This window comes from Pelecanus crispus (assembly GCF_030463565.1).
Source record: "Pelecanus crispus isolate bPelCri1 chromosome 24 unlocalized genomic scaffold, bPelCri1.pri SUPER_24_unloc_3, whole genome shotgun sequence".
In the NCBI taxonomy this organism is placed as follows: domain Eukaryota; kingdom Metazoa; phylum Chordata; class Aves; order Pelecaniformes; family Pelecanidae; genus Pelecanus; species Pelecanus crispus.
In genome coordinates, this window is record NW_027461231.1 from 35814 (window position 1) to 51015 (window position 15202).

Sequence of the window (15202 nt, forward strand, 5' to 3'; positions counted from 1 at the left end):
CCTGGGTGCCCCCCAAACCACTTAATCCCCCTCCCCGGGATGCCTGGGTGCCCCCCTGGGTGCCCCCCCGGGTGCCCCCCGCGGGTGCCCCCCCACACCCCCCTGCCGCCCCGGGTGCCCCCCTGACGCCGGGTGTCCCCCCCCGGGTGCCCCCCCCGCCCCCCTGGGTGCCCCCCCCACCCCCCCCACCCCTCGGATGCCCCCCCAGGTGCCCCCCTGACGCCGGGTGCCCCCCCTGGGTCCCCCCGGTGCCCCCCTGGGTGCCCCCCTGATGCCGGGTGCCCCCCCTGCCCTCCTGGGTGCCCCCCCCACACCCCCTCTGCCCCCCCCGGGTGCCCCCCGGTGCCCCCCCTGGGTGCCCCCCTGACACCAGGTGCCCCCCCTGGGTGCCTCCCCCACCCTCTCTCTGCCCCCCCCGGGTGCCCCCCTGATGCTGGGTGCCCTCCCCGGGTGCCCTTGGTGCCCCCCTGGGTGTCCCCCCCCACCCTCCCTGCCCCCCCGGGTGCCCCCCTGACGCTGGGTGCCCCCCCCCGGGTGCCCCCCCTGCCCCCCCTGGGTGCTCCCCCCCACCCCCCGGATGCCCCCCCAGGTGCCCCCCCTGACACCGGGTGCCCCCCCCGCCCCCCCCGGGTGCCCCCGGTGCCCCCCCCGGGTGCCCCCCTGACACCCGGTGCCCCCCCCGGGTGCCCCCCCCCACCCCCCCGGGTGCCCCCCGGTGCCCCCCCGGGTGCCCCCCTGACGCCGGGTGCCCCCCTGGGTGCCCCCCCCACCCCCCCCGGTGCCCCCCGGGTGCCCCCCCTGACACCCGGTGCCCCCCCCGGGTGCCCCCCCCACCCCCCCGGGTGCCCCCGGTGCCCCCCCCGGGTGCCCCCCCTGACGCCGGGTGCCCCCCTGGGTGCCCCCCCCACCCCCCCCGGTGCCCCCCCGGGTGCCCCCCTGACGCCGGGTGCCCCCCCTGGGTGCCCCCCCCCACCCCCCCGGTGCCCCCCCGGGTGCCCCCCTGACGCCGGGTGCCCCCCCGGGTGCCCCCCCCACCCCCCCGGGTGCCCCCCCGGGTGCCCCCCTGACGCCGGGTGCCCCCCCTGGGTGCCCCCTCTGCCCCCCCTGGGTGCCCCCCCCACCCCCCCTGCCCCCCCCCGGGTGCCCCCGGTGCCCCCCCTGGGTGCCCCCCTGTCTCCGGGTGCCCCCCCCCGGGTGCCCCCCCTGCCCCCCTGGGTGCCCCCCCACCCCCCCGGTGCCCCCCCGGGTGCCCCCCTGACGCCGGGTGCCCCCGCGGCGGCGCAGAGCACGGAGGGCGACAGCGAGGACACGGAGCTGCAGATCTTCTGCGTGTCGTGCGGGCACCCCATCAACCCCAGGGTGGCCCTGCGGCACATGGAGCGCTGCTACGCCAAGGTGGGCGGGGGGCTGGGGGGGCACGGGGGGCTGGGGGGGGCACGGTGGGGCTGGGGGGGGGCATGGGGGGGGCCGTAGGGGGCATGGGGGGGGCTGGGCTGGGGGGCACGGGGGGCACAGGGGGTCTAGGGGGGGCAATGGGGGGTCTGGGGGGGCTGGGCTGGGGGCCTATGGGGGTCTGGGGGGGGCATTGGGGGGTCTGGGGGGGGCAATGGGGGGCATGGGGGCATTGGGGGTCTGGGGGGCTGGGCTGGGGGCCTCTGGGGGCCATAGGGGGCATGGGGGGGCTGGGCTGGGGGTCATGGGGGGTCTGGGGGGGGCATTGGGGGGGGCATGGGGGGTGTGGGGGGGGGCATTGGGGGTCTGGTGGGGCTGGGCTGGGGGCCTGGGGGGGCAATGGGGGGTCTGGGGGTCTGGGCTGGGGGCATTGGGGGGTGTGGGGGGGGCATGGGGGGTGTGGGGGGGGCATTGGGGGGTCTGGGGGTCTGGGCTGGGGGCCTGGGGGGGGGCAATGGGGGGGTCTGGGGGTCTGGGCTGGGGGCATTGGGGGGTGTGGGGGGGCATGGGGGGGTGTGGGGGGGCATTGGGGGGGTCTGGGGGCTGGGCTGGGGGGCACGGGGGGCAATGGGGGGTCTGGGGGTCTGGGCTGGGGGGTTATGGGGGGTCTGGGGGGGCATTGGGGGGTCTGGGGTCTGGCCTGGGGGCCTATGGGGGTGGGGGGGGGGGCATTGGGGGGTCTGGGGGGGGGCATGGGGGGTGTGGGGGGGGCAATGGGGGTCTGGGGGGCTGGGCTGGGGGCCTGGGGGGGGCAATGGGGGACATGGGGGGTCTGGGGGGGACATTGGGGGGGTGTGGGGGGGCATGGGGGGTTGTGGGGGGGCATTGGGGGGTCTGGGGGTCTGGGCTGGGGGCCTATGGGGGTCTGGTGGGGGGCATTGGGGGGTCTGGGGGGGCATGGGGGGTGTGTGGGGGGGGCATTGGGGGGTCTGGGGGTCTGGGCTGGGGGCCTGGGGGGGCAATGGGGGGTCTGGGGGTCTGGGCTGGGGGCATTGGGGGGTGTGTGGGGGGGCATGGGGGGTGTGGGGGGGGCATTGGGGGGTCTGGGGGCTGGGCTGGGGGGCACGGGGGGCAATGGGGGGTCTGGGGGTCTGGGCTGGGGCCTGGGGGCCTATGGGGGTGGGGGGGGGGCATTGGGGGGTCTGGGGGGGGCATGGGGGGTGTGGGGGGGCAATGGGGGTCTGGGGGGCTGGGCTGGGGGCCTGGGGGGGCAATGGGGGACGTGGGGGGGCTGGGGGGGACATTGGGGGGTGTGGGGGGGCATGGGGGGTGTGGGGGGGCAATGGGGGGTCTGGGGGTCTGGGCTGGGGGCCTATGGGGGTCTGGGGGGGGCATTGGGGGGTCTGGGGGGGCATGGGGGGGTGTGGGGGGGCATTGGGGGTCTGGGGGGCTGGGCTGGGGGGCCTCTGGGGGCCATAGGGGTCATGGGGGGGCTGGGCTGGGGGTCATGGGGGGTCTGGGGGGGGCATTGGGGGGTCTGGGGGGCATGGGGGGTGTGGGGGGGGGCATTGGGGGTCTGGGGGGCTGGGCTGGGGGCCTATGGGGGTCTGGGGGGGCATGGGGGGTGTGGGGGGGCTGGGCTGGGGGCCTATGGGGGCCATAGGGGGCATGGGGGGGCTGGGCTGGGGGCCTGGGGGGGCAATGGGGGACACAGGGGGTCTGGGGGGGGCATTGGGGGTCTGGGGGCTGGGCTGGGGGCCTCTGGGGGCCATAGGGGCATGGGGGGGCTGGGCTGGGGGTCATGGGGGGTCTGGGGGGGGCATTGGGGGGGCATGGGGGGTGTGGGGGGGGCATGGGGGTCTGGGGGGCTGGGCTGGGGGCCTGGGGGGGCAATGGGGGGTCTGGGGGCTGGGCTGGGGGCCTATGGGGGTCTGGGGGGGGCATTGGGGGTGGTGTGGGGGGGTGTGGGGGGGGCATTGGGGGGTCTGGGGGGGCATGGGGGATGTGGGGGGGGGCATTGGGGGTCTGGGGGGCTGGGCTGGGGGCCTGGGGGGGCATTGGGGGGTCTGGGGGCTGGGCTGGGGGCATGGGGGGGTCTGGGGGGGGCATTGGGGGTGTGGGGGGGCATGGGGGTGTGGGGGGGGCAATGGGGGGTCTGGGGGGCTGGGCTGGGGGCCTGGGGGGGCAATGGGGGGGCTGGGGGCTGGGCTGGGGGCCTATGGGGGCCATAGGGGGCATGGGGGGGCTGGGCTGGGGGGCACGGGGGGCAATGGGGGGTCTGGGGGGCTGGGCTGGGGGCCTATGGGGGTCTGGGGGGGGCATTGGGGGGTCTGGGGGGGCATGGGGGGTGTGGGGGGGCATTGGGGGGTCTGGGGGCTGGGCTGGGGGCCTGGGGGGGCATTGGGGGGTCTGGGGGCTGGGCTGGGGGCCTATGGGGGTCTGGGGGGGCATTGGGGGGTCTGGGGGGGCATGGGGGGTGTGGGGGGGCATTGGGGGTCTGGGGGGCTGGGCTGGGGGCCTGGGGGGGCAATGGGGGGGCTGGGGGCTGGGCTGGGGGCCTATGGGGGTCTGGGGGGGGCATTGGGGGGTGTGGGGGGGCAATGGGGGTCTGGGGGGGCATTGGGGGGTCTGGGGGGGGCATGGGGGGGCAATGGGGGTCTGGGGGGCTGGGCTGGGGGCCTGGGGGGGCATTGGGGGGTCTGGGGGCTGGGCTGGGGGCCTATGGGGGCCATAGGGGGCATGGGGGGCTGGGCTGGGGGGCACGGGGGGCCTGGGGGGGGCATTGGGGGGGCATGGGGGGCTCGGCTGGGGGCCTCTGGGGGGCTATAGGGGCCCCCAGGACCCCGCTGTGGGGCTCTATAGGGGCTATAGGGGTTCTTGGGGGGCTATAGGGGCCCCCGGGACCCCGCTGTGGGGCTCTATAGGGGCTATAGGGGTTCTTGGGGGGCTATAGGGGCCCCCGGGACCCCGCTGTGGGGCTCTATAGGGGCTATAGGGGTTCTTGGGGGGCTATAGGGGCCCCCAGGACCCTGCTGTGGGGCTCTATAGGGGCTATAGGGCTTCTCGGGGGGCTATAGGGGCCCCCGGGCCCCTGCTGTGGGGCTCTATAGGGGCTATAGGGGTTCTTGGGGGGCTATAGGGGCCCCCGGGCCCCTGCTGTGGGGCTCTATAGGGGCTATAGGGGTTCTCGGGGGGGCTGTAGGGGCCCCCAGGACCCCGCTGTGGGGCTCTATAGGGGCTATAGGCTTTTTGGGGGGCTATAGGGGCCCCCGGGCCCCTGCTTGTGGGGCTCTATAGGGGCTATAGGGGTTCTTGGGGGGCTATAGGGGCCCCCGGGCCCCTGCTGTGGGGCTCTATAGGGGCTATAGGGCTTTTTGGGGGCTATAGGGGCCCCCGGGCCCCTGCTGTGGGGCTCTATAGGGGCTATAGGGCTTTTTGGGGGGCTGTAGGGGCCCCCGGGCCCCCGCTGTGGGGCTCTATAGGGGCTATAGGGGTTCTCGGGGGGCTATAGGGGCCCCCAGGACCCCGCTGTGGGCTCTATGGGGGCTATAGGGGTTTTTGGGGGGCTATGGGGGCTATAGGGGCCCCTGGGCCCCTGCTGTGGGGCCCTATAGGGGCTATGGGGGCCTCCTGGGGGGCTATAGGGCCCTATAGGAGCCATAGGACCCTATAGGAGCCATACCCCCCATGCCGCAGTACGAGAGCCAGACGTCCTTCGGGTCCATGTACCCCACCCGCATCGAGGGGTGAGCACCCACGGGGCACCCGGGGGGGAGGGGAGGGGGGCACCCATGGCTGGGGGGGCACCCATGGCCCTATGGGGGGAGGGGAGGGGGCACCCAGGGTCCTGTGGGGGAGGGGAGGGGGCACCCATGGCCCTATGGGGGGAGGGGAGGGGGCACCCAGGGTCCTGTGGGGGAGGGGAGGGGGCACCCATGGCTGGGGGGGGCACCCATGGCCCTATGGGGGGAGGGGAGGGGGGCACCCATGGCCCTATGGGGGAGGGGAGGGGCCACCCATGGCCCTATGGTGGGAGGGGAGGGGGCACCCATGGCCGGGGGGGGAGGGGAGGGGGCACCCATGGCCCTATGGTGGGAGGGGAGGGGGCACCCATGGCCGGGGGGGGGAGGGGAGGGGGCACCCATGGCCCTATGGGGGGAGGGGAGGGGGCAACCCATGGCCCTATGGGGGGAGGGGGCACCCGGGGCTCTATGGGGGGAGGGGGCACCCGGGGCTCTATGGGGGGTGCTGGGTGGGGTCCCTGCGTGGGGGAGGGGCGCACCCAGACACCCGGGGTCCCTTGGGTGGGGGGGGGGTGGGGGTGTGTGTCCCTGGCGGGGGGGGGGAGGGGAGCACCCCAGACCCCCGGGTCCCCGTGGGGTGGGGGAGGGGAGCACCCAGAGGCCCAGATCCCCGTGTGGTGGGGGAGGGGGGGGGGGGGGGGGGTCCGGGTCCCCGTGGGGTGGGGGAGGGGAGCACCCAGGGACCCCTGCCCCTCCCCCCAGGGCCACCCGCCTGTTCTGCGACGTCTACAACCCCCCAGAGCAAAACCTACTGCAAGCGCCTGCAGGTGCTGTCGCCCCGAGCACTCCCGCGACCCCAAGGTGAGGGGCACCCATGGGTGCTAGCGCGGCGGGGGGGGGCACCCGGGGGGGCGGGGGAGGGGCGCGCCCGGGGGGATGGGAGGGGCCCCGGGGGGAAGGAGGGAGCAGGGGGGGCACCCATGGGTGCTGGGGGGGCACAGAGCAGGCCATGGGGAGCACCCATGGGTGCTGGGGGGGCACACGCCAGGCCCAGGGGGGCACCCATGGGTGCTGGGAGGGGGTGGTGGGAGCACCCGTGGGTGCTGGGGGGCACAGAGCAGGCCCTGGGGGGCACCTATGGGTGCTGGGAGGGGGGTGGGAGGCACCCGTGGGTGCTGGGGGGGCACATGCCAGGCCCTGGGGGGGCACCCATGGGTGCTGGGAGGGGGGTGGGAGCACCCATGGGTGCTGGGGGGCACACAGCAGGACCTGGGGGGCACCTATGGGTGCTGGGGGGGGCACACGCCAGGCCCTGGGGGGGCACCCATGGGCGCTGGGGGGCACAGAGCAGGCCCTGGGGGGCACCCATGGGTGCTGGGAGGGGGGTGGGAGCACCTGTGGGTGCTGGGGGGGCACACGCCAGACCCTGGGGGGCACCCATGGGTGCTGGGAGGGGGGTGGGAGCACCCATGGGTGCTGGGGGGGCACACGCCAGGCCCTGGGGGGGCACCCATGGGTGCTGGGGGGCACACACCCAGACCCTGGGGGGCACCCATGGGTGCTGGGAGGGGGGTGGGAGCACCCGTGGGTGCTGGGGGGCACACAGCAGGACCTGGGGGGCACCTATGGGTGCTGGGGGGGGCACACCCCAGGCCCTGGGGGGCACCCATGGGTGCTGTGGGGTGCCCCACGGGCTCCAGGTGCACCCCTGGGTGCTGTGGGGTGCAGCCGGGGCGTAGATGCACCCATGGGTGCCGTGGGGTGCCCCACGGGCTCTAGGCGCACCCATGGGTGCTATGGGGTACATCCAGGGGTGTAGGCGCACCCATGGGTGCTGTGGGGTCACTCTAGGTGCACCCATGGGTGCTGTGGGGTGCCCCCACGGGCTCTAGGCGCACCCCTGGGTGCCGTGGGGTGCAGCCGGGGCGTAGATGCACCCATGGGTGCTGTGGGGTGCCCCACAGGCTCTAGGCGCACCCCTGGGTGCTGTGGGGTGCCCCATGGGCTCTAGGCGCACCCCTGGGTGCTGTTAGGGTGCTCGTACCTAATGCCATGGGGTGTCCCACGGGTTCCAGGCGCACCCCTGGGTGCTGTGGGGTGCAGCTGGGGCATAGATGCACCCATGGGTGCCGTGGGGTGCCCCACGGGCTCTAGGTGCACCCGTGGGTGCTGTGGGGTGCCCTACGGGCTCCAGGTGCACCCCTGGGTGCTGTGGGGTGCAGCCGGGGCGTAGATGCACCCATGGGTGCCGTGGGGTGCCCCACGGGCTCTAGGCGCACCCATGGGTACTGTGGGGTACATCCAGGGGTGTAGGCGCACCCATGGGTGCTGTGGGGTCACTCTAGGTGCACCCATGGGTGCCGTGGGGCGCCCCCACGGGCTCTAGGCGCACCCCTGGGTGCCGTGGGGTGCAGCCGGGGCGTAGATGCCCCTGGGTGCTGTGGGGCGCCCCACGGGCTCTAGGCGCACCCATGGGTGCTGTGGGGTGCCCCATGGGCTCTAGGCGCAACCATGGGTGCTGTGGGGTGCCCCATGGGCTCTAGGCGCAAACCATGGGTGCTGTGGGGTCACTCTAGGCGCACCCCTGGGTGCCGTGGGGCGCCGCCCTGACCCCGGCGGGTGCCCCCCACCCGTAGGTGCCGGCGGATGAGGTGTGCGGGTGCCCGCTGGTGCGCGACGTCTTCGAGCTGTACGGGCGACTTCTGCCGCGTGCCCCAAGCGCCGCTGCCACCCGCCACTACTGCTGGGAGAAGCTGCGCCGCGCCGAGGTGGACCTGGAGCGCGTCCGCGTGGTGGGTGCTGCGCCCGGGCGGCCGGGGGGCCCTCGGGTGGCCGGGGGGCCCTTGGGTGGCGTTGAGGTCCCTCGGGTGGCATCGAGGAGCCCTTTGGTGGCGTTGAGGTCTTGTGGTGGTCATCGAAGGTCCCTTGGGTGGTGTTGAGGTCCTTTGGGTGCTATCAAGGGTCCCTTGGGTGGCGTCGGGGGTCCCTTGGGTGGCGTCGGGGGTCCCTTGGGTGTCATCGAGGGGCCCTTGGGTGGTGTTGAGGTCCCTTGGGTGGCATCGAGGAGCCCTTCGGTGGTGTTGAGGTCTTGTGGTCATCGAAGGTCCCTTGGGTGGTGTTGAGGTCCTTTGGGTGCTATCAAGGGTCCCTTGGGTGGCGTCGGGGGGCCCTTGGGTGGCGTCGGGGGGCCCTTGGGTGGGTGTTGAGGTCCCTTGGGTGGCGTCGAGGAGCCCTTTGGTGGCGTTGAGGACCCTTGGGTGGCATCGAGGAGCCCTTTGGTGGCGTTGAGGTCTTGTGGTGGTCATCGGGGGGCCCTCGGGTGGCGTCAGGGGTCCCCTTGGGTGGCATCGAGGAGCCCTCAGGTGGCGTTGAGGTCTTGTGGTGGTCATCGAAGGTCCCTTGGGTGGCGGTTGAGGTCCCTTGGGTGCCATGAAGGGTCCCTTGGGTGGTGACGGGGGGCCCTTGGGTGGCGTTGAGGTCTTGTGGTGGTCATTGAAGGTCCCTTGGGTGGCGTTGGGGGGCCCTTGGGTGGTGTTGAGGTCCGTTGGGTGCCATCAAGGGTCCCTTGGGTGGCGTTGGGGGGCCCTTGGGTGCCATCAAGGGGCCCTTGGGTGGTGTTGAGGTCCCTTGGGTGGCATCAGGGGTCCCTTGGGTGGCGTCGGGGGGCCCTTGGGTGGTGTTGAGGTCCGTTGGGTGCCATCAAGGGTCCCTTGGGTGGCGTTGGGGGGCCCTTTGGTGGCGTTGAGGTCTTGTGGTGGTCATCGAAGGTCCCTTGGGTGGTGTTGAGGTCCTTTGGGTGCTATCAAGGGTCCCTTGGGTGGCGTCGGGGGTCCCTTGGGTGTCATCGAGGGGCCCTTGGGTGGTGTTGAGGTCCCTTGGGTGGCATCGAGGAGCCATTTGGTGGCGTTGAGGTCTTATGGTGGTCATCGGGGGGCCCTTGGGGTGGCGTCGGGGGGCCCTTGGGTGTCATCAAGGGTCCCTTGGGTGGCGTTGAGGGCCCTTGGGTGGCATCAGGGGGCCTCGGGTGGCATCGAGGAGCCCTTTGGTGGCGTTTGAGGTCTTGTGGTGGTCATCGAAGGTCCCTCGGGTGGTGTCGGGGGGGCCCTCGGGTGGCATCGGGGGGCCCTCAGGTGGTGTCAGGGGTCCCTTGGGTGGCGTCGGGGGTCCCTTGGGTGTCATCGAGGGGCCCTTGGGTGGTGTTGAGGTCCCTTGGGTGGCATCGAGGAGCCCTTTGGTGGCGTTGAGGTCCCCTTGGGTGGCATCGAGGAGCCCTTTGGTGGCGTTGAGGTCTTGTGGTGGTCATCGAAGGTCCCTTGGGTGGTGTTGAGGTCCTTTGGGTGCTATCAAGGGTCCCTTGGGTGGCGTCGGGGGGCCCTTGGTGTCATCGAGGGGCCCTTGGGTGGTGTTGAGGTCCCTCGGGTGGCATCGAGGAGCCCTTTGGGTGGCGTTGAGGTCCCTCGGGTGGCATCGAGGAGCCCTTTGGTGGCGTTGAGGTCTTGTGGTGGTCATCGGGGGGCCCTCGGGTGGCGTCAGGGGTCCCTTGGGTGGCATCGAGGAGCCCTCAGGTGGCGTTGAGGTCTTGTGGTGGTCATCGAAGGTCCCTTGGGTGGCGTTGAGGTCCCTTGGGTGCCATGAAGGGTCCCTTGGGTGGTGACGGGGGGCCCTTGGGTGGCGTTGAGGTCTTGTGGTGGTCATTGAAGGTCCCTTGGGTGGCGTTGGGGGGCCCTTGGGTGGTGTTGAGGTCCGTTGGGTGCCATCAAGGGTCCTTGGGTGGCGTTGGGGGGCCCTTGGGTGCCATCAAGGGGCCCTTGGGTGGTGTTGAGGTCCCTTGGGTGGCATCAGGGGTCCCTTGGGTGGCGTCGGGGGGCCCTTGGGTGGTGTTGAGGTCCGTTGGGTGCCATCAAGGGTCCCTTGGGTGGCGTTGGGGGGCCCTTTGGTGGCGTTGAGGTCTTGTGGTGGTCATCGAAGGTCCCTTGGGTGGTGTTGAGGTCCTTTGGGTGCTATCAAGGGTCCCTTGGGTGGCATCGGGGGTCCCTTGGGTGGCGTCGGGGGTCCCTTGGGTGTCATCGAGGGGCCCTTGGGTGGTGTTGAGGTCCCTTGGGTGGCATTGAGGAGCCATTTGGTGGCGTTGAGGTCTTATGGTGGTCATCGGGGGGCCCTTGGGTGGCGTCGGGGGGCCCTTGGGTGTCATCAAGGGTCCCTTGGGTGGCGTTGAGGGCCCTTGGGTGGCATCAGGGGGCCCTCGGGTGGCATCGAGGAGCCCTTTGGTGGCGTTGAGGTCTTGTGGTGGTCATTGAAGGTCCCTCGGGTGGTGTCGGGGGGCCCTCGGGTGGCATCGGGGGGCCCTCAGGTGGTGTCAGGGGTCCCTTGGGTGGGCGTCGGGGGTCCCTTGGGTGTCATCGAGGGGCCCTTGGGTGGTGTTGAGGTCCCTTGGGTGGCATCAAGGAGCCCTTTGGTGGCGTTGAGGGTCCCTTGGGTGGCATCGAGGAGCCCTTTGGTGGCGTTGAGGTCTTGTGGTGGTCATCGAAGGTCCCTTGGGTGGTGTTGAGGTCCTTTGGGTGCTATCAAGGGTCCCTTGGGTGGCGTCGGGGGTCCCTTGGGTGGCGTCGGGGGTCCCTTGGGTGTCATCGAGGGGCCCTTGGGTGGTGTTGAGGTCCCTCGGGTGGCATCGAGGAGCCCTTTGGTGGCGTTGAGGACCCTTGGGTGGCATCGAGGAGCCATTTGGTGGCGTTGAGGTCTTGTGGTGGTCATCGGGGGGCCCTCGGGTGGCGTCAGGGGTCCCTTGGGTGGCATCGAGGAGCCCTCAGGTGGCGTTGAGGTCTTGTGGTGGTCATCGAAGGTCCCTTGGGTGGCGTTGAGGTCCCTTGGGTGGCGTTGGGGGGCCCTTGGGTGCCATCAAGGGGCCCTTGGGTGGCGTTGAGGTCTTGTGGTGGTCATTGAAGGTCCCTTGGGTGGCGTTGGGGGGCCCTTGGGTGGTGTGTTGAGGTCCGTTGGGTGCCATCAAGGGTCCCTTGGGTGGCGTTGGGGGGCCCTTGGGTGCCATCAAGGGGCCCTTGGGTGGTGTTGAGGTCCCTTGGGTGGCATCAGGGGTCCCTTGGTGGCGTCGGGGGGCCCTTGGGTGGTGTTGAGGTCCGTTGGGTGCCATCAAGGGTCCCTTGGGTGGCGTTGGGGGGCCCTTTGGTGGCGTTGAGGTCTTGTGGTGGTCATCGAAGGTCCCTTGGGTGGTGTTGAGGTCCTTTGGGTGCTATCAAGGGTCCCTTGGGTGGCATCGGGGGTCCCTTGGGTGGCGTCGGGGGTCCCTTGGGTGTCATCGAGGGGCCCTTGGGTGGGTGTTGAGGTCCCTTGGGTGGCATCGAGGAGCCATTTGGTGGCGTTGAGGTCTTATGGTGGTCATCGGGGGGCCCTTGGGTGGCGTCGGGGGGCCCTTGGGTGTCATCAAGGGTCCTTGGGTGGCGTTGAGGGCCCTTGGGTGGCATCAGGGGGCCCTCGGGGTGGCATCGAGGAGCCCTTTGGTGGCGTTGAGGTCTTGTGGTGGTCATCGAAGGTCCCTCGGGTGTGTCGGGGGGCCCTCGGGTGGGGCATCGGGGGGGCCCTCAGGTGGTGTCAGGGGTCCCTTGGGTGGCGTCGGGGGTCCCTTGGGTGTCATCGAGGGGCCCTTGGGTGGTGTTGAGGTCCCTTGGGTGGCATCGAGGAGCCCTTTGGTGGCGTTGAGGTCTTGTGGTGGTCATCGAAGGTCCCTTGGGTGGTGTTGAGGTCCTTTGGGTGCTATCAAGGGTCCCTTGGGTGGCGTCGGGGGGCCCTTGGGTGTCATCGAGGGGCCCTTGGGTGGTGTTGAGGTCCCTCGGGTGGCATCGAGGAGCCCTTTGGTGGCGTTGAGGTCCCTCGGGTGGCATCGAGGAGCCATTTGGTGGCGTTGAGGTCTTATGGTGGTCATCGGGGGGCCCTTGGGTGGCGTCGGGGGGCCCTTGGGTGTCATCAAGGGTCCCTTGGGTGGCGTTGAGGGCCTTGGGTGGCATCGAGGAGCCTTGGGTGGCATCAGGGGGCCCTCGGGTGGCATCGAGGAGCCCTTTGGTGGCGTTGAGGTCTTGTGGTGGTTACCGAGGGTCCCTTGGGTGTCATTGAAGGTCCCTTGGGTGTCATCGAAGGTCCCTTGGGTGTCATTGAGGTCTTGTGGTGGTCACCGAGGGTCCCTTGGGTGTCATTGAGGGTCTTGTGTGGTCACCGAGGGTCCCTTGGGTGTCCCCATGTCCCCCGGGGGTGTCCCCAAGGGTGCCCCCATGTCCCCGGGTGCCGGCGGGTGCCTGACGCCCCTCCCCCCGCAGTGGTACAAGCTGGACGAGCTCTTTGAGCAGGAGCGCAACGTGCGGGCGGCCATGACCAACCGGGCGGGGCTGCTGGCGCTGATGCTGCACCAGACCATCCAGCACGACCCCCCTCACCACCGACCTGCGCTCGCGCCGCTGAGCGCACCCGCGGCTGCCCCCGGGAGCACCCGTGGGTGCCCAGCACCCGCCCATGGGGGCCCCAAACCCGCCCATGGGGGCCCCAAACCCGCCCATGGGGGGCCCCACACCATCTATGGGTTGCCCCAGAACCACCTACGGGTGCCTCGGCGCGACCCCCTCACCACCGACGTGCGCTCGTGCCGATGAGCACACCCGCGGCTGCCCCTGGGAGCACCAGTGGGTGCCCCAAACCCACCCATGGGGGCCCCAAACCCACCCATGGGGGCCCCACACCCACCCATGGGTGCCCCACACCCGCCCATGGGGGCCCCACACCCACCCATGGGTGCCCCAGAACCAGCTACGGGTGCCTCAGCACGACCCCCTCACCACCGACCTGCGCTCGCGCCGCTGAGCGCACCCGTGGGTGCCCCCAGGAGCACCCGTGGGTGCCCCAAACCCACCCATGGGGGCCCCAAACCCACCCATGGGTGCCCCACACCCGCCCATTGGGGGCCTCACACCCACCCATGGGTGCCCCAGAACCAGCTACGGTTGCCTCAGCACGACCCCCTCACCACCGACCTGCGCTCGCGCCGCTGAGCACACCCGTGGGTGCCCCCAGGAGCACCCGTGGGTGCCCCACACCCACCTATGGGTGCCCCCCAGGTGCTGGGTCCCCTCCAGCTCCCATTCCCCCCCCCCCCCCCCCCCCAATAAAGTGGATTTTGAAGGAGGTGGCTGTGGGGGTGTCCGTGGGGCTGGGAAGGGGGGCTATGGGGCTGGGAAGGGGTCACAGTGGGGCTGGGAAGGGGTCCCTGTGGGGGCTGGGGGGGGCTATGGGCTGGGAAGGGGTCACAGTGGGGCTGGGAAGGGGTCCCTGTGGGGCTGCGGGGGGGCTGGGGGGCTGGGAAGGGGTCCCTGTGGGGCTGCGGGGGGCTATGGGGCTGGGAAGGGGTCCCTATGGGGCTGGGGGGGGCTATGGGGCTGGGAAGGGGTCCCTATGGGGCTGGAGGGGCTGTGGGGCTGGGAAGGGGTCCCTATGGGGCTGGGAAGGGGTTCCCTGTGGGGCTGCAGGGGGCTATGGGCCTGGGAAGGGGTCCCTATGGGGCTGGGGGGGGCTGTGGGGCTGGGAAGGGGTCCCTGTGGGGCTGGGGGGGCTATGGGGCTGGGAAGGGGTCCCTATGGGGCTGGGGGGGGCTGTGGGGCTGGGAAGGGGTCCCTGTGGGGCTGGGGGGGGGCTATGGGGCTGGGAAGGGGTCCCTATGGGGCTGGGGGGGGCTGTGGGGCTGGGAAGGGGTCCCTGTGGGGCTGGGGGGGGCTATGGGGCTGGGAAGGGGTCCCTATGGGGCTGGTGTGGGGGGCTATGGGGCTGCGGGGGCGGCTATAGGGGTGAGGAAGGGTCTCTATGGGGGGAGGAGTCCTATGGGGCTGGGGAGGGGTCTCTATGGGGGGGCTATGGGGTCAGGGGAGTCCTATGGGGGCTGGGGAGGGGGCTATGGGGTCGGGGAGGTCCCTATGGGGCTGGGGGAGGGGGCTATGGGGTCGGGGGTGTCCCTATGGGGCTGGGGGGGGAATGGGGGGGTCCTATAGGGCTGGGGAGGGGGCTATAGGGGGAGGAGGATATGGGCCATGGGGGCTCTGTGGGGTTGGGGGGTCCCTATGGGGCCAGGGGGGCTCTATGGGGCTGAGGGCTGTATGGCCCATGGGGGTTCTATAGGGTCAGGGGTCCCTGTGGGGCCTGTGGGGGGGGGGGGTCTATGGGGCCGGGGGGGTCTCTGGGGTTCTATGGGGCCATAGGGACTCTATAGGGGCTCACTGGGCTCTGAGGAGCTCTATAGGGGCTCTACAGGGGCTCTATGAGGCTCTATAGGGCTCTCTGGGGCTCTATAGGAGCTCTGTGGGGCTCTATAGGTCTCTATAGGGGCTCTCTGGGGCTCCGTAGGGGCTCTATGGGGGCTCCATAGGCGCTCTCTGGGCTCTGTGGAGCTCTATAGGGGCTCTACAGGGGCTCTATGAGGCTCTATAGGGCTCTATAGGAGCTCTGTGGGGCTCTATAGGTCTCTATAGGGGCTCTCTGGGGCTCCGTAGGCGCTCTCTGGGTCTCTATAGGGGCTCTCTGGGTCTCTATAGGGTTCTATAGGGGCTCTATAGGGGCTCTCTGGGTCTCTATAGGGTTCTATAGGGGCTCTATGGGGCTCTCTGGGTCCTCTATAGGGTTCTATAGGGGCTCTATGGGGCTCTCTGGGTCTCTATAGGGTTCTATAGGGGCTCTATAGGGGGCTCTCTGGGTCTCTATAGGGTTCTATAGGGGCTCTATAGGGGCTCTCTGGGTCTCTATAGGGTTCTATAGGGGCTCTCTGGGGCTCTCTGGGTCTCTATAGGGTTCTATAGGGGCTCTATAGGGGGCTCTCTGGGTCTCTATAGGGTTCTATAGGGGCTCTCTGGGGCTCTCTGGGTCTCTATAGGGTTCTATAGGGGCTCTATAGGGGCTCTCTGGGTCTCTATAGGGGTTCTATAGGGGCTCTCTGGGGCTCTCTGGGTCTGCTATAGGGTTCTATAGGGGCTCTCTGGGGCTCTCTGGGTCTCTATAGGGGCTCTATAGTATGGGGCTCTATAGGG

The 15202-nt window shown here is 71.4% G+C and overlaps 1 protein-coding gene across 1 annotated transcript in view; it reads left to right on the forward strand.

Annotated features, from left to right (window-relative positions):
* The window catches only part of LOC142596792 (CXXC-type zinc finger protein 1-like), a 40117-nt gene extending 27469 nt beyond the window's left edge, over positions 1 to 12648 (forward strand). The window contains 8 exon segments of the mRNA XM_075727263.1: positions 1285 to 1395; positions 5089 to 5138; positions 5898 to 5928; positions 5930 to 5971; positions 5973 to 5996; positions 7772 to 7927; positions 12458 to 12565; positions 12567 to 12648. Of these exon segments, the coding sequence (XP_075583378.1) occupies positions 1285 to 1395; positions 5089 to 5138; positions 5898 to 5928; positions 5930 to 5971; positions 5973 to 5996; positions 7772 to 7927; positions 12458 to 12565; positions 12567 to 12599 (555 nt within the window). The 3' untranslated portion in view covers positions 12600 to 12648.
* The last annotated feature ends 2554 nt before the right edge of the window (positions 12649 to 15202 follow it).